Source organism: Bos grunniens, chromosome 8 (assembly GCF_055505025.1).
Source record: "Bos grunniens cultivar Pamir isolate PY7600 chromosome 8, Bosgru_T2T1.0, whole genome shotgun sequence".
NCBI classification, from domain to species: Eukaryota; Metazoa; Chordata; class Mammalia; order Artiodactyla; family Bovidae; genus Bos; species Bos grunniens.
Window position 1 is genome coordinate 103,672,907 of NC_141172.1, and position 18,663 is coordinate 103,691,569.

The 18,663-nt window shown below is 46.6% G+C and overlaps 1 protein-coding gene and 1 long non-coding RNA gene across 2 annotated transcripts in view; one reads left to right on the forward strand and one right to left on the reverse strand.

Annotated features, from left to right (window-relative positions):
• Positions 1 to 342: 342 nt before the first annotated feature.
• The window catches only part of TNFSF8 (TNF superfamily member 8), a 31,378-nt gene continuing 13,057 nt past the window's right edge, over positions 343 to 18,663 (reverse strand). Inside the window, exons 2-4 of the mRNA XM_086413891.1 lie at positions 18,005 to 18,047; positions 5,757 to 5,828; positions 343 to 4,289 (exon numbers count right to left, since the gene is read on the reverse strand). Of these exons, the coding sequence (XP_086270017.1) occupies positions 3,895 to 4,289; positions 5,757 to 5,828; positions 18,005 to 18,047 (510 nt within the window). The 3' untranslated portion in view covers positions 343 to 3,894. The remainder of the gene's footprint in view (positions 4,290 to 5,756; positions 5,829 to 18,004; positions 18,048 to 18,663) is intronic.
• LOC147367864 (uncharacterized) lies at positions 11,170 to 18,216 on the forward strand. Its single transcript, XR_015168751.1, has 3 exons — positions 11,170 to 13,040; positions 13,888 to 15,947; positions 16,074 to 18,216. It is a non-coding gene; the product is annotated as an uncharacterized LOC147367864 (long non-coding RNA).

Below are 18,663 nucleotides of genomic sequence, written 5' to 3' on the forward strand. Positions count from 1 at the left end.
AGCTTGTGAGTTGCAACCACAGAGGACTGTAAACCCTCACTGGTCAAGGTGAACGTAGTAGCTTTAGGGTGCTCTTTCTAAGTTTTAAAGAGAATCCCTTTGCTGTATTGAAAAATGGCAACAAGGGATGGGAAGTATGCAGGAAGATCCTTATTGCAGCAAGATCAGAAGGCAAGCCACATCCTTATCCGTAGGAGAATGAGCATACTCTGATGTATTCAAACAATGAAATAGTATAATAGCAGTTAAATGAATGAGCTATTAATAGATCTGTGTGTGTCAGCTTAGATAAATCTCAGAACCTTAATGTTATATGAAAATTTCAAGTCACAACATGCCATATAAAGTAGGATATCATTTATTGAAAAATTTAAAAACACACAGACTTGTACTATATATTCCTATGGGAAAACAAATATAAAACCATATAAGTGAAAGTGTTAGTCACTCAGTTCAGTCATGTCCAACTCTTTATGACCCTGTGGACTATAGCCCCACCTAAGCGCCTCTGTCCCTGGAATTCTCCAGGCAAGAATACTGGAGTGGGTAGCCATTCCCTTCTCCAGGGAATCTTCCTGACCCAGGAATCGAACCCGGGTCTCCTGCAGAATAGCAGGTGGATTCTTTACCATCTGAGCCACCAAGTGAAGGGAACATGCAAACTCCCAGGCTGTATTAGCTCTGGGGAGGGCACAGGGAAGTGAACAGAGCAGGGAGGCTTCAGCTCTACCTGTATTTTTTATTGTTTAAAAGAAGCAGAAGCAAATATAGTAAAATATTAATAGTTATTAAATACTGGTGAGTCATGGGAGAAATACTACTTTCTGTTCTTTTCATAATTAAAAATAAATACAAGAATATATAAATTTTGCAGTGCCCAGAGCAATAATCAGGCTTCTTCCCCTGACCCCAGGTTAAGCAGATGACCTGTAAAACAATTATTAGGGGAAACTGTATACACACACACATACACATATGCATACATAGAGTATACATATATGTACATGCATACACACATACCTACTTACACACACATATATACACTCACCTATCTATGTAACCTCAAATAAAACAAAGAACTTTTAATTTTTTTACTGCAAAATATTGTTCATATCATGTATTTCTTCATTTTCCGAGAGATGAAACATTTACATCATGGGACCCTAAACTTTTTCCGTGATTTGACCATGTACAAAAATCTACAGACCACCTGTCTCACATTAGAATGATGATCCTGGATTGTTTTGAGAGAGTCAGGGAGAAACAGAGGAATCCCTGAGGACTGAGGCCTGCCGCAGGGCAGTGCTCCTCTATGCTCTCAACAGCTTTGTCCCCAGTACCAGGACAGTCAGCAGTGTTCAGGGATTCCGGAAGCCTCCCCCGTTCGGTGAGTCCTGCCCAGTTTCTCCAGCACCCCTTTCTTTAGTGCCTGATCCTATCAGCCCCCCCACTGCCCCCAGATGTACAGGGCCCTTCTCCCAGCCAAGAATTGTGTGATGCGGGGATTCTGAGAAGGAATTGGATGAGGAAGTTACAGAGGCATCCATGTGTGATGGAGAAATGGGGTGAGGAAGAAGTCCCCAAATGTGGAGAAAGACAGTCCTGTGGATTTTCCCAAGGGCAGAAATACATTTATACTCACTTGTTATTATTCATCAACTTGTCCATCACCCTCCTCTGCAAGTTCTACAAGTATAGTTTGTGTGTGTGTGTGTGTGTGTGTGTAATTATGTGTTTGGGATGGGAGAGGGTAGAATGAGTGAGCACCAGATGAGTTTTTACCAAAGAGGCATACGTTCAGGCAGCCTGGACTCCCAGTTTGAAAAATGACGTATTTTACTTGTGTAGATGGTGTCATTTGCTCACAGCATTACCAGGGGGTTGGTAACACTCAGGGAGTGACAGAATTCCATTTTAAACTTTCTAGGCCATCCACTCCCTATGGGTTGCCATTCCCTTCTCCGGGGGTCTTCCCAACCCAAGGATTGAATCCAGGTCTCCTGTATTACAGGCAGATTCTGTACCATCTGAGCCACCAGGGATTCTGTATTATCCCTACATTGGGTTATTAATGATTATTATTCTAATTGTTTGTCTTGCTACTGGATTCCTTTAAATTCTGTGTCTTCAGATGCTGGCTTTCAGGCCATTGCCTGACAGAGACTGAGATTAGGAACCCCTCAGGAGGTAAATATCAGGTACCTCTGCTCTGGAGTGTTGGTTAAAAATGAAAATGGAAACTTTCTCAAATTAATATATGAGACAGTAGAAAATTTTCCACATGCTTAGGTTGCAGATACTTTTTCAAGAATGCATGAGTTGGTTTAAGCATGATTCTTTTGTCCTACAGAGTTAGGGTGTAAATGCCACGTGCCCCCTTATTCTGTGGCTTCGGGTCCTCAAAACCTATGTTATTTTGTTTGTTTGTTTGTTTTGTTTTTTATCACAGACCACTTGATTTGCTGAATTCAACATCTCTTCCAATGCCCACTCCTCCCAAAGAATCTGCTCCAGAAAGTGTTGAAGAGAAATGTAGACTTCACTGAACATTTCTTAGTGGAGACCTAGGAAGCGGTCAATGTAACACCTGGCTCAGCAAATTACTTTAATCTTTCCCTTAGCCGTTTTTATTCTCCGAAGTCCCTCTCATCCACACCACCACTGCTGTTTTTACTTCCCTTCTTTTAAATCATTTCTAGCCCTTCTCTGACAAGCTTTCCCGAGTTCCTACTCCTTTCTCTTCTTTCCTCCTAATTGAGAAAAATGCAAATTTTACTCCCTTCCTTTACATAGCAGTTAAGGCATTGCTTTTTCCTCTGAAGCATAACTTCACGAGCTTACATTTCAAGTCAGTGGTCCTTCTCTCGAGCAAACAAGGTGCTCCCTCGCGGATGGACACATGTAAACGTAGGTTGAAATGGCCTCATCACCCAGATCAGGAGAGGAGGCGGCCGTTAGTCACAAGTCCTCACCATTTTCAGTCATCATCGTCTGTCAGCAACACAGTGAGGCCTTAAAAACCCTCCACAGAATGGTTTCCTGAGAGCTGTTTGAAGTGGGGAAAGAGTTCATGTGGGAGACAGCAGCCGCTCTTCTCTTACCAAACGGCTGATCACCGTGGCGGCTGCGCGCTGACTGAGTACTTGCCGAACGCACGGCACTTTCCTGACGGGAAACAAAAGCTGCCTGTTGTCTTATTGTCAGTCTCAGTTCCGGCAGAGTCAAGCCTGGCCGGGTGGTTTTCCAAATACCCACAAGGTATTAGATTCAGGATGGTCAGTTTTGCACACTTTAGATCCTACTGTCCACTCCATTTGTCAAGCAAGGCGCCCTGAACCTCATCCCCAAATCCCGAGTGACATGACAGCCAGAAGGCTCCTAAGTACCATCAGTTTTACGCCAATGTGGGGGCCTTTCCTTTGGCTGGGGGCTTCGGGAACAGCGCCTGGAATCTTAGTTCTCAGGTCTGTGATGAGAGAGACCTTTTTTTTTTTTTTCCTGCTCTTCTGAGATGGAGGAGACTTGGAAAGGTTAAAACTCAGCCCCTTGGCTTTTCTGACATGAAATCCAAGTTCCAGGGAAGGGAAAGGACTAGCTCCAGGTCACACAGTGAGTTAGTGATTGGGCTGGGCCTAAATCCATCCCTTCTGGTTCCCATGCGTGGCTCTGTCCACCATGCCACATTGCGTCCCCACCTTCTATCTGGACGATACTTCACTCAAAAGTCTCTTTTTAACCCTGGGTTGGATCTTCCCAGGGGATGGAAGTGTACTATTTAATTCCCTTTGTGTTTTCAGTCTTGGCCTAAAGTTCTCTTGTTTTCCCCAAGTGTCTGGAAGGATAAGTGCTGTGTGGTAGGGAGTTGCTTTCTTCCCAAAGGCCAGGAGGGGTGGTTCAGTCTGAACTACTGTATAAGAAGAGGGACAGCACGTTCTCAAGGGGAAAGGTGTTTGTATCCACATACTGGAATTTATCCACCTTGACTGATATGGTGGTGTTGACCTGGAGGTGTTCCAACAAGAACTGGGAGAGGTTCTGGTATATGTTCTTGGTTTGTGCTCCAGACTCACACACTGTCACCAGGGTCTGCTTTTTAACGTCTTTGTTGATGAGGAGCTCCAGCTTCAGGTCGACGGCATGCTCTGGGCATTTCACAAGAAACTGCAGTTGGCAGATGATGAAGTACCAACCTGGGAACTGGATCACCAGGTTCTCATCCTGATATCTGACTCCATGGATGATGCCATCTTTGTTCCAAGACAACTGGGTTTTGTTTATATGCTTTGACACTGAAAGGAGAAAGACAAAAGGACCTCAGAGTCATTAGGCAAATTTCGGATGCAGATTGGAAAATTTGAAACTTTTATTCAAGGTTCCCCATTCAAGCCCCATGTTTTCTGTAATATTGCCTGCTGGTTCAGCTGTCTGGAATACCTTCCATGTTACTCCTAGGCATTGCTAAATGTTTAAGGTACAGGTACAAAACCATCCCTCTGCTTTTTCTCTAAAGCATAAAGCTGAAGGGTCAGAAAACACACAGTCCTAGACCTTTACCCCCTCCAGAGGTAATTGTTTTCCACTTAATCATTTTATCATTCTATTATTAAGTTTTACTTTTCCCTTTTCAGATAAGTTCCTGGACTGTATACCTTATAAGTTTTGGGCTATCATGGACATATATTCAATCAATCAATGAACATTTGATCAACAGGGGACTGCTATTGGGTAAGCATTGCACTAAGTATCAGAGAAAAAGCATTCAGTTTGGTTCAGTTAGTAACCAATTCAGGGGTCAAGAAGTCTAGGAGAACCTCAGTCTGTTCTTTCACATTCAGATGCATCCCTTAACTATTCATTTTCTGAAGTTTTAAATGTCTTCCTCTCTTTAAAAGGGCAGCCAGACATCATTGTGCAGACCTCTTAAGTTCACATTAAGGGATTCCTCCCAGCTGGGATTTATAGAGGAGCAGAGAATTAGCAGGCCCTCTAAGCAGACATGTTGGTGTCAGAAGCCAAGTCTCTGAGTCTTTTCACTGACAAGTTAAAATCAGCCCTGATGGGTCCAGGTATCTTTCAGAATTGGGAAGCTGGGATGTTCATTTTAATTGCTTCCCTTTAAACCTCATTGCAATTCAACTGAAGAATGAGAACTAATCTAACTGCAAAATTGAATTTTGAAAATGAGCAGGATGGCTATTGCAGAGAATCTTGGCCATCTCCTCTGTACCTCATCTATCCTAGCATAAATGCCTCTTATTATTTCGTCTCTAAGGGACCTCTTACCTGAAGCATGCTGCAATATGCAAGTGGGGCCTGTGCCAACATGGTCATTAAGCTATCAATCTGGACACCAGGAAGTTTTGTGACTCTCTTGTGAATGACTTGATAGAGGCAGAGATTAAGAGCCTGCTTCCCATGTATGCGGGAAAGGACAGTACCCTTGGCCTGCAGGCCGTAGATGAATGAAGAAGGGTGGGGGTGGAGCACCGATTCCCTCACAGGCCAGGGAGGCAAACTTAAAGGAGTGGATGAGGTTTAGGAAGCAGGAATCTTGCAGCTTTTGAGAGTAATGCTCTCCCCTCTCCCCCTATGCCATTAAAATTCAAATTATAAAAATTATCACACAGGTTAAACAAAATACACACGCAGGTCACATTTGGCCGTGAGCCTCTGCTTGTGACCTCTGGCCCAGAAACCTGAGAAAGGCCGCAGGAGTGACCCTCATATGGTTGGGGTTCCTGGTTTTGGTTACTGACCTTGGAGGTAGGCCCATGATTTCTTGAATGGAGCCCTTTTCAGGATACATGAGATGTCCTCTGAGCAATTCCCTGAAAATAAGACCACATGTTAAATGCCTCTCTCTGCTCTGGGAAAAGGAGATAGCAGATCTTTTCCCATGACCCTTTGATGGAGACAATTACTATTCTGCTTCCATTTGGGGGATAAAAGGAAAACCTGTTTATTTCTCATTTTGCCATCAAGTACCTTAGGAGTTTTTCTCTTTAAACTTGATTGCTTCCACATGGACTTTTAACAAAAGACTGTGGAAGTTGGAGGAAGGAAACCAACAGGGCCTGACTTCCTATATGTACCTGGTGCCATTCTTGTCACTTCGTATACTCCACCTCACTGGATCTTTGCAACAGCTCTGTGAGAGAGGGCTGACTAAGTCCCTTTGAGAGATGGAAAAAAGTGTGGGCACTAGACAAATTCAGTGCATTGTCCTATGTCACTCAGCCAGGCAATGGCAGTTAGAACACTAAGGCTGGTAATAATTATTGCCATCCTTCCTTTAACAGTGTGCTTCTGTGTATTCCAGCTGATTGAATTCTCAGAATAGCTCTGCAAAGCTCACCCTGATGTCCAGACATGGTCAGCAATACAGCAAAGGTCATTGCAAGTTGGAGGAAACCCTGATATCCACTCCCATGTCTATCTGATTTCAGAGACCAGACTTCCTCCCCAAGGCCATTTTGCCAGACAGAGGAGGTAAACACATCCTGGTGTTCAATTTTAAAAGGCTATAAGATCATAGAGACCTAAGCAGGCAGCCTGCTATATGGAGCTTCCTTGGCAGGGAGAAAAGACAATGTTTATGTCATTGTGGAATTTAAGAAATCAGAATATTTTAAATGTATTCACTGGTGATGGCAGCTTCATTTCTTAGTATAGTAACTATTTTGTATGCACAGAACCAAGCCATACATTTCCTGCAAGACTCATGAACTCAGCTTATTCTGGGCATTTTTTTCTTCTCATTGAGTCTTGGTTTCCGTAATCTCTAGAACTGGCAGATCTAGGATCTGACATTGACATCTTTTTGATGGTGTCACCAGAGATGACAGAGACAACTGATGATTCCATCTGTCAGAGACTAGGCAGCCATTCGGTTGAGGCGGCCACATCCTAGCGGGCTTGCTCACGGGGATTTTAGAGTAGCATCTGTTGGACTCACAGTCTTCCCCGTTGCCCTCTGTCCTGGCCTGGGAAAATCCCTCCTGGTTGTCCTTACAGTGGGGGCTTGCAGTGGTAGAAAGTTAAGTGAAGAGTTCCCCCTGCTGTCTGAACAAGCTCACTGCTAGAGGCACCCCCAGCAGAAGCAGGGGTCTGTCTTCATTCTTATCTCCCCTGGAGGCATGAAGAGGCTCTGGTCCACAGGTCTCTTGGGTGAGAAGGGCTGGAGGGCCAGCTGCCCTTCTTCTTTCGTTCTTTTGATTTTACCCCTCACTCATCCTCCAGCTTTATCCTGCCTGCAGCCCACACTCTTGGGGTATGCAGTCATAGCAAGGAGGCAACGAGGACTGCTCCTCCTTATTTTTTTTTTTTTTTTTTTTGAACCATGCCTCACAGGGCTTGTGGAATCTCAGTTCCCTGGCCAGGGATTGAACCTAGGCCAAGGCAGCGAAAGCCTGAATTCTAACCACTAGGCCACCAGGGAACAGAGGGCTGTTCATTCTTAAATGTGCTGTGGCTATGAGAAGGCCCAGCCTTCTCTTTTTGGGGTATGGAATGTCAGGTCGAAAGGAATCGCAGAGAGACATGTCTGGCTGTGTCTCTTTGCTTGGAACCCCTTTCTGACCCACTGTGACTGTGGGATCAGGGCCAAGCTCCTCCCCATGGTATTTGTGTTCCGTTGTGTTCTAATCCCTAATGAACTCTGCAGTCTCCCCCCTCGCCTTCCCTCTTCCCCCTGTTGCCTCTTGAACTTGTTCCACCAGTAGCAGCAGTGGTGCTGGGAATAACAATGCTAGCTAGTACATAATAACGGATGGCTATTTTCTTTTTACTCGGCTAAGCCTGCTACATGCATTCTTTTATTTCATTCTCACCATCACCCCACAAGAAAGGTACTCTAGAAACTTCTCTCTTGTATATAAGGAAATTGAGTCTTTCAAAAGTTATGTGGCTTGTCACATTTTCACAGCTGGTCAGTGGTAGAGGGGCAATTCAAGCTGAGGCTGTCTGACTCTAATGCCTGAGTGGAATTTTGACCATTCTATTGGAGGTTGGGCCCTTGGGATGCCCCCAATTACACCATGCTGGCTTTCCATTTCATCTGGAATCCCCCTCTTCACTGGCAAGTTGTGCCTTGTTTAAAGCACTGCCTGGTAGCCACCTCCTCTGGGAACCCTTCTCTGACCTCTCCTTCCATTTATTTGCCTTCTCCATTGGACCATGAATCCTCAGGGCAGAGACTACTGTTTCCATACCCCCACTGCCAGCCCAGAAGATACTCTGTAAATGTTTGTCGAGCTGAATCATGTAGTCTGTCTCTACTCCTTCCCTCTGTGGATGTCAGCTCAGCTCTCAGGGCTTGAGGAAGGGAATGCGGATGGTTGGCCTGGCCTCCCCTTCCGGGCTGGATGACACCTGGCTTCATTCTGTCCTTGGTTCTGCAGGTCAGGTTAGATTACATGGGAGGTTAAGCTTCAAGCCCTCGGCTCAGGCCAGCATGTCACACCGTGAACAACTCTCCTCCTTGGCCAAGGACCCCTCACACCTTGCCACTCATGGCATCTGTCAGGTGAGCTTCTCTTAACAGGTGGATGTAGAAGTACAAGCCTGGACTCGCCTCTCACACATGCAGGTTCTTTTTTTTTTTTCTTTCCCCTTTGGTCTTTGTATGTTTGTTGGGTTGACCTCAGCTGTAATTCTGAGAAACCCAAGGATGGAAAAAAAAAACTTACTTTTGAAGCTTTTGCATTTCCTGAAGTCAAATGCCATGGTGTATCTTAGTTTTTCTTTTCTTTTTTTTATCTTAGTTTTTCTTAAAGAATCTGTTAGATGTTTCGAAAAGATGGGAAAACAGAGGCAACTCTCTTGAAGAATGACATCACTGAGTTGGCTAAGGGAAGGGACTGGGGAAGCAGGGCTCCAGAGGAGCTCTCGGTGGAATGGAACTGCTGAATGTGGAGAGGAGCCTAGGGAAGGCATGCTGCTGGTGCTTAGCGACTTTCAAGGCTGTTAGGAGGGCCAGGGCTGATGGGGGCTGGCTCTGTGGGCCCAAACAGCATGGCTCCTGGAAGTTTAAGGAGATGATGCACTCAGCTAATGGCGAATACCGCTCTTGTCCCCATTTCCCGGAGGAGGCAGTGGGAAGACTTTCATTAAGGACATACAACACACATTGCAAGTCACAGTGCTGGCAGCTCAAATGTTGGACCAGTTAGTGCTGTTCAGTGATGTGTTGGGCTGGTGTGAGAGTCATGTGGCTCTTGTCAAGACCTAGATGAATATTCCATGGGTCATCAGCCATGTGGCTTTGAGTCTCCTTATCACCCTGTGAGCCCATGATGTAATCTTTTTTGGTTATGAGACAGGAATCCTATAGTATTCCAGGAAGTTTGAATTTGGGGAGCATTGGAAGCAAAACACGGAGAAGGCAATGGCACCCCACTCCAGTACTCTTGCCTGGAAAATCCCATGGATGGAGTCTGGAAGGCTGCAGTCCATGGGGTCGCTGAGAGTCGGACACAACTGAGCGACTTCACTTTCACGTTTCACTTTCATGCATTGGAGAAGGAAATGGCAACCCACTCCAGTGTTCTTGCCTGGAGAATCCCAGGGATCGGGAGCCTGGTGGGCTGCCATCTATGGGGTTGCACAGAGTCGGACACGACTGAAGCGACTTAGCAGCAGGGAGCAAAACACACTTCTGTTTCATTTATTTCCCAACCAAATTAGCTGCACTGAGGGGTTTAATTTGAAGAACTAAAGACTAGGGAGGGGAGGGGAGAACAGTCCGCACATCATGGCAAGTGGATGGCCCGGGAGTTAAAACCTAGGACTTTTCTTTGGGCAGTTGTGTCTCATGCTAGATGAAGAGCAGGGTGGATCAGATGATCCAGAAGGGCCCTTCTAGCTGATTTTAGACGGCTGTGTAGACTCAGCTGTACACTGCCAGGCCTGCTGCAGGGACACGAAGTCAGTCCCAGCTCCAACTATCTATCTTTTGAGCACGTTGCTCTACCCCATCTAGGAGTCTGTCTACACGCATTAAGATTTCCGGATACCTGCGGCAGTAGAACAGAGTGTTTTAGGTCTGGGAATAACCTAAGTTATGAACAACCTGGTTCTGTAAGGGTTTTCATGGTTCATAGAACTGGAATTTCCCTGAGAAATCATTTGGCCCAGCCTTGGTAACTACATAACACATGTGCTCCCCAATGCTACCCCCATAGCAGACTTGTCCGAGGTCACCCCATGAGTCAGTGGTGGGGCCGGGCCACAGTCTGGGACCCCTTGCTTCTGTCGGGCATTCCATCTTTCAGACAACTCAGGTTCTTCGTGAGTACCTGAGAACCAAGGCCTTCAGGTGGGCAAGATTTGTAAGCCATCCTCTCAAGCTTTGGTCTCTTCTAGAAGGATCATGACATTTCCTTGGGCTTTGTTAGGAAGCCTGGAGAGAAATATTTGCCAACAAAACCCTCCTGGTCAGGTGCATAGAAGACAGAGATAGGGAGAGAGATGCTGCTTTAGGTGGTTGGAAGGGTCATGTTCTAGATAGAAGTCAGAACAATGCAACGTGAAGATGGGAACCCTCCTTGAGATCTCAAAATATTAGACCCGAGAGGACCATCGGATGCCAAGCTAACTGTGACCCTAGATCTGTGAGTGGAGAGGCTGAATCCAGAGGGACTAACGGTCTGGCTCAAGACCCCACAGTAGGTTAAGTGGCAGAGCTGGGCTCAGAGCACAGAGTTCCTGACTCCTAGTCCTGGGCTCTGCCCTGGTTTTTAGTTTTCCCATGGAGCAGAGAGGCTTTAAATGTAGGAAGAAGTGGGTGTGCAGCCGCCATACACACTGGCCTGAAAACTGACCAGACAGCTGTGCATGCCTGGAAAACAAGTGCTAATGAGCCATCTGGATTTCCTCTTCCCGGGGAATGCCAGCAGGTGACTTCAGGTTCACGGGCTGAACCCTGCCAAGTAACAAGTCAGGGGCTGTCAGGCTTCCATTAAGACGCAACAATGCCCAATGGGCAAAACAAGCCACACCTACCACTCCAGCCAGAAAGTGTGTGGTCTGAGTGCCAAGTACCTTCCAGGTTAATACTGGAGCAAAACAGACACAGCGCATCTCAAAGAAAGCACCTGGGTTCTGGTCAAGGCTTCTAAAATCAGACCTGTCCCTTCCTGTTACTGACCCTCAATTACTGCATCTGTTAAGTGGAGACAGCAACAGTCAACCCCAGCGTGTGCATGTTGCGAAGATGCAATGAGGTTATGGATGTCAAATGGCCTGTACAGCACACGGCTTGGAGGAGATAGCCCAGCACGCGGTAGACCCCTCTTCCCCAACTCTTCCCTTGGTTCTGAAGTAGCACAGCTTAGCAGCGCTCTTAGCAGGCTCGTCTGGCCAATGAGACGCTCGTTAAACCAGAGCCCACGACATTATCTGGTGGACTGGTTTGTTAATTATGTACCTAAGTGTTTGAGGCCATCGGATGGTCTCAGGACAATGTGAATAGCCCTTCGTCATCTGTTGAAAATACTTTAATCCTTCCAAGAAGGAGAGGAATTATCCTCATGACTCTGCGTCTACCATGTCCTGGCTTCTGAGTTCCACTCTTTTGGCGCGATATCCAGGAGAGTCGCAATAGCGACATCTAGGGGAGAGCCTCGCCATTGTCAGTGGAATTCGGAATCACAGTGAATCCCTAACCTCAGGGTCTTTTCAGCTGACTTCAGTGCTCCGGTTTCCTTGGCTAACTCGTCAAGGAGAAACTCCAGAATAGGCCATTCGTTAAACAAAGGGCTAGGTAGCCTTGGGTTTACAGACGGCATTTGAGGAGTAGCTGTTCTGACATGCTCAGTGTTAAACATCGAAAGTCACCAGTAAATACAAGTTGAGATCAAGTGAAAATTCATTTGAATCCCTTGAAGCTTCCTTGGGATTTTGAGGGTTTTGTTTTTGGCCACATGGCACATTGTGGGATCTTGGTTCCTGACCAGGTATTGAACAGGGCCCACAGCAGTGATGGCACAGAGGCCTATCCACTGGACTGCCAGGGAATTCCCTTGGGGTCTCTTCAATCCTGACCTGTTGCAGTATGTAAGATAAAGCTATCTGACTTGATGTGTAATTCCTGGAAATTCACTTATACTAAGTGCAGATTGAATTGATATTTTTGGAGGGTATTTAAGAAGCACCTTTAAAGTCTAATTGAAAAGGCAAAGAGAGATCTGCTCATGTCTGGCTCCCATTTCCTGGCCCAGGGCTTGCACAGCAGGGCTTGCAGAAATTTAAGACAACACGTGTGGTGTCCAGAGAGCTTGGATGAAACATGTAGTGAAGCCAGTTTGAGAAACAAACTCGCTTTCCTTCCCTCCTTGCTTTCTTTCCCTCCTTCCTTTCTAACTTCTGTCCTTCCCTCCCTCCCCCGCCTCTGTTTCTCTTTTTCTCCTCTTCTCCAAAGTGAAGGATGGGGATTTTTCTCCTAGATTTAAAGACTTGTGACATGTGTATGTGAAAAATTCAAGTATAAGTGTTAATATGCGCCTCGATGATCTGAATTCTTTTCCTTTTTCTTCCCCTCCTCCTGTCTACCCCCCGCCCTCCACCGCATCTCCCCCTCCCTCTCCTCTCCTCTGGGTGACAAGGGGCAGGGATTAGACACAGATGGCTTTAGCACTCTGATGGCCTCTCCAGGACTCTGTCCCACCTTATTCTGTGTGGCCCATTTTCTAGTTTATTTCTGTTAGAGAGAGTCCTGATCCCGGTTAGCACTGCCTTAAGAAAAAGACACTTTCTGAGTGAGCTTTGAGTGAATAGGTTTAAAGTAAACACAAAGGCAAATAAGTTCTTTGAGGCCTGTGACTACGTGAAAAGCAGTGACCACTGAGCAGTTGTATCCCCACTTAGTGTGGGGGGGGGGAAACTACGACAACCAGCGGACCGGGCAGTTAGGTCCAGCTTTGTCCACCTGACAGACGTGAGGTCTCTGGTTGCTGTGTTCAGCCCTTCTGGAGGAGGATGCTGCTGCATCTCTACCTGCCTCTTGTGCAGCCTGCATCCGGATCCCAGCTACATGACCCCAGGTACAGCGGGCGATTGCTGAGCAACCAGCTCCTTGGTTTAGTTTCACTGCCTTCCATGGGCAGCTTGTATTGTTTCTTTGGGGGTGGGTTCACTAGCTGCAATTAGCTAACCTTATTTGATCTCTTTTAAATGCCCACGTTTTCCTTTTAGCAGAGGGAGTGGGGGAGGAGAGTAGCTTGCAAGCCAGGCAAACATGGGACATTGTTGGAATGGTATTACGAAAGTGGTGAGAGAATCCTAAGATATTTGTTTGCGAGATGGGGAACACACAAGAGGGGTTCAGGACTCCTCCAGGTGGTCTATCCACTATTTCCACCTCCTCAGGGCCCCCAGCAACCTCTGGATATTAGTGTGCACGTGACGCTCACAGGAAAGGCAGACTATCTTAACTGGCCACGGTGGGGGTGGGGGGAGGATCCTCCCAGTTCTTAGGATCCTCCACTGCAAAGCTGGGGCCTGAATTTGGCCTCCAGATCCCCTGCCGTGGGCTGTTCATGCTCCCCACAGCCCTGGCTCTCGTGCAGAGCCATGTGTGGAGGTGCCTTAGTGGCCTGGAGCTCAACACCAGAGAGCAGGCTTCACTGACGGGAAGACAAACAGCTACAGGAGCAGGAGTGGAGGAGTGCAGAGAGCCCTGGGGGGATTCCTGGCCTTGGAGCCCTGGTGGGGACACTACGGAAGCACGGTCCTGTTGCACTCAGCATCTTGACCATGACATCCTGGATAAGCCAAAGAGCTCCCAGGCACATCAGCTTGGATTTTGAGGTCAGGCCCCACTCCTTGCTAGCTGTGCAATCTTAGGCAAGTTGGTAAATCTCTCTGTTTCCCTACTTAACAATTATCAAGGGGCTAATAATTATCCTGGGATTTGTTGTGAGACTGCACGAGTGAATCACGAAGCCCTCGGCCCAGTGCTTGGCCCAAAGCAAAGGCCCCATCAGTGTTTACTATCTTCATCCCATCACATCCTCGCACCTGCCTAGCTGGGGAATAAAACAAAAACTGATTTACAAGTCGTCTATGGAATGCAGGTAAGAACTGATATTTGGTTGTTGGGATGTTGGAAATGCCTGGGGCTGAGGTGATCAAAATTATTTTGCAATGAAGTCAGGAGTTTGAATTTCTGCCGAGTTTCTGAGGGGAAGTGATGGGTGGTGAAATTGGGAAGAAGGACATGGAAGCAGGTGGGGGTGGGGGGTGGGGGGTATGTGTGCTAGAGGGCTGAACCCAAGGGAAGAGTGCTCCTGAGAGTGCCCCACCTGGTGGGTAGAGTGCAGAGGCTTCGCGATCACGTAGGCTCTGAAACTCCATTCTGCTTCCATGTTGGGAGGCACCACCCCACCAGCCTCTCCACATCCCTAAATCCTGCTGCCAGCTTTGCTGCACACACACGTGGGTGCTTCTGGAACTCTGGGGCGATCAGGCATGGGGGCTTGTTCTGGGGTTGGGGCAAATACAGCACATACATGAGAATGCGTGGGATTCAGAACGTGCGGGAGGCAGGAGACAGGAAGGAGGATGCCGAGAAGCAGCACAGCCCCCCTCTCCCGGCCCCCGCGTGGCAGACAAGAGTCGTATCTGTGGTCCCTCTGAGCAGCTTTGTGAGGGAGCCCCTAGTGACTCTGTTTGCTAGAGGAAGGGAGAAGGTCCTCCTCCCGGGGCCCTGCCTGGCTGTCCGCAGTCTCAGCTGAGCCGCCGCCAGGCCACCGGGTCCTAAGCACAAGAGCGTGGGGGTGAGGTGGCGGTCTGCCGGTGACAAGTCTCCTGGCCGGGAGTGGGAGGTGAGTGCTGGGACTCAGACATCCTCTCCTTACAGAAAAGGCTTGGCATTCCATGGTTTCCCTGCAGCTAAGTGTCGTCCTGTGTTAATGTTACTTTGGTGTGTGTTCCTGGCCCTGTTTGCTAAGCTCTGGGCTGCTGCTGGCTTCCTAGTGGACAGTTTCCACCGGCCGGCAGCACAGGGCTCCCTGGTAAGAGTCCAGCTTCCACTCTCATCCACCTGGGGGGCAAACCACACGCTGCCCCCAGAGCCTCCTCCCTGGAGCCTCTGGGAAACAGCGCTCCTCTGCCCGGAGTGTCTTGCCATGGTTTTTCCAAAGGGAGTTCACTGCCTCTGCCTGTTCACAGGGGGTTTGTTGGGGAGGAGGCTGTGCCTCCTGCAGGAAGCCTGCAGACTTCCTCAAGATTATTAGGAATCATCTTTTTAGACTTTTTTCTTCTGTATTTACATATTGAAGGAAAGGTTAGAATATCATAAAGCATCACAGCTGGAAGGACCCTTCCCGTTCATTCAGTGCACCATCTTTGTATGTTACAGACCTGCCCTGAAAAACGCAGCCTGCTGGTGTGGAGGTCAACTCTGGAGCCCAGGTCTTGCTCCAAGGTGGTATTCTTTCCACCTCATCTGACCACCGTGTCTGTAGGTGGTCAAGTTAAGACAGGTGGAGACTTTCATTAAGGACCACACACAGTAGGTCACTGACATTTTATGGCCAAAGCACATCATGAAACTGTGTATGAGCCCCTGTGTCCTTGTCTTAAAATGCCGACTCAAGAGTCAATGATTGGGAAATGTGAAGATGTAGAAGCAAGGAAGAGCTGTTGGGCTAAGAAACTGGTAACAATCTATAGACTATAATTCAGCCACATAACAGAATCACTAAACTCCCAGTTTCCTGAAAGATACAGATAAAGGCCTGACACACATTCCTAAGTTGTTTTTACAGGAAGCAGACCCCTTTCCAGATGAAAACTGCTGACCACAAGAACATAGACCCTAGACTGAAACCAGAAGGTTGACCCAGAAGGTTGACGATGCTTGAAATTTCACCTTGTTGCCAACCAATCCAAGAATGAGCTGATCACACCCTGCTCCTTGAACACAACTCCTCACTACTGCCTCCAGGGTAGGTCACATCGTCTTCAGGGCATGGACCCACTGTGGCCCGCTTTGCCCGGCAAAGCAGTAAAAGCTTTTTTCTACTTTCTCTTTTCTACTTCACCCAAAACTCTGTCCCTGTGTTTCTATTCAGCACCAGTGGACAGAGGCTGAGTTTTGGCAACAATCATGTGGGGCTAGAGAAGAGCCCTGGATTCTGACTCCTGCTCTGCCATCAGTTCCCTAGACGACCTTCCAAAAGTCACCTTGATTCCCTGGGCCTCAGCTCACCACCTGCCAAACAGGACTATTAATCCCCAAGCTGTTTGCTTATAGGATGGAGGCTAAGATAAATCTAGGGTAAGAGTGGGAAGGTCTTTAACAAGAGTTTCATGGCCCTAGGGAGAATTATTAGCATTTTTAAATCTGGCTGCAAAGACATTGAATTGTGAACTGTGGTTGGTTTTACATTAGTTTGTGTTCTGATATCCACAGTGATGGCCCATATAAGAAGGGATCTGATAAGTGTTCTAGTCCATGGCTGCCAAAATTTTAAATTTCTATAGACCAAAATAATTACTTCAAAACCAAAACTAAGGACTCCAAAATGTAAATTTCAGTGACCAGTACAGAATCGGCAGCTTCTTATTTTGCCTGTTGTTGTTCAAACAAACAGACAAAATAACTCTGAGTAAAATGCAAACCAACCTGATTCCCATCTGTATCAACCTCGTGTTGTAAAAGAAAGGACATTTTCACACAAAAACAACATAGAAAAGGACATGCTCTCAGAGGAAAGTATAGTTGACTGCAGGAAAAGGGGATCACTTGTGAGACCCCCTGTAGTTGACAATCTACAAAGCCTAAAATGTTTACTGTCTAGTCGTTTACAGAAGAAGCTAGCTAGCTTCTGCATTATGCCATGCTCCCTTCTGATGTGACAGTCTACAGAGGCTTGGTGGGAATCGAGGTCTCATGCTAAGTAATTTCAGCCAAAGTTCAGCTATTGTTGACAAAGCTGTAATTATCAGTCTGCTTTGAAATACACAGAGTGCTGCTCATTTAGGGGATTCTGCCCTTACTTTCCAAGTCTCTGGGTGACAAACAGAAGGAGAAGCAGAGCTCAGGGTGTCCTGAAGGAACTCCAGGTGTGATTGCTCTTGTGTGAGGAACTGTATCCACACACGTGTGTCCTCTGGTCCCAAGCATGCCCTGGTGTGTCTGTCCAGGTGCCTATGATGACCCACTCTTTCTCTTAGTTTTTCCCTCTGAGCTGTCTGGTCACCCAACTGTGCTTGCTGTCTAGGTTCTAAAGGTGACAGGACTGAAGGTTGGTGTTCTGAAATGAGGACATCTGGGTTCTAAGTTTGACTCTACAATACCCTGAACAAGACCCTTCACTTGGTCTTACTTTTCCTTTTCTGTGCAATGAAAACATATATCAGATGGTCTCAAAGTTTTTCACTTTTCCATGTTAACCTAACTCTGCATCTCACCAATCTGAGGCTAGTAGAGACAACCTATTGATTAGTGACTTTAGTGATAGAAAAATATGGGGCATGGGAAGGTCTGTTTGACAAACCCTCAACTTCATTATGCATTTGGGCTGTAACCAGTTATTTAATGATTACTATATGTTGGTCACCATGCAAAGCAGTTTCCAGAAGAGATCTAACAGTTTCTCCAATACCTTCGTGAGGTTGTTATTATTACTCTCATGTCATAGATAAGGAACTGAGTTTCTCAGGTGGGATGTAGAGCCAAGATTCAAATCCACACCACCTGACTCTAGATGTTAAGCTCTTAACACAATAGCGCTTTGTGTTCCTCTCTGGGTCCATGGGCCAGTCTGTCCAGAGGCAGCCTTTTCACTAGTGGGAGAGTTGAGGGCTGGTGGGATAACGTGGGGACGTGAGTGCAGCTCAGAAGCCGCTCGGAGGAATGGAGATGCATCAGCTTGGCCCTGACAGCCCACCTCCGCCCCCACCCACTCTGTTGGACACTCACGATGTTTCTGGTGGTTAATCATCTGTGATGTGATATGGACTATCCCCTGCACAGTTACTCCTAATTCCAAAGTCTTACCTCCTTTAAGGGGGAATTGGCCCGGCGGGTTGGGAATGGAGTCCTGAAAGAGAAGAAAGAGAAAAGTTAAAAAAAAAATGGATGAGGATGTCGTCAGATTGAAACAGCTAGTCTTTTTCTTTTTCACTTTGGTTGCCCTCAAAGTATTGTGTAATCTAGAATTTGTGTTCCATCTGACTCTTAAGATTAAAAAAAAACCAAAAAACAAAAAACGAATTCACTGACTTAGTTTACATGAGCTTTACAACCTGTTTATCAGAAATAATATTGGAGGATTACTATCCACGTTTCACAGGTGAGGAACTGGAAGCTGAGAGGTAAAAAGTTTATGGCCATCAGGGGCAAGAATCTGCAACTCTTAACTTTCAGTCCAGCGCTTTTTCTTTTCACCACCACGTGTACTACTTTTTCTTACTTTTGTCAACGTAAGGCAAACAACTGTAGTGTATAAATACATGTGGGCTCTTTTCTTCTATGTTTGATTCAGCAAACAGTGAAAGTATGTTGTAAATATAGCTGGGAAGGTACTATTTCTCCTGTGGTTGGAAATTCTGAATTGATAGAATGACTATGTGCCAAGCATTGTGAAGATACCATAAATGATTAAATTGGGCCCCTGTCCTTGTGGATTTATTGCAGATTTACATTTGACTCTAATA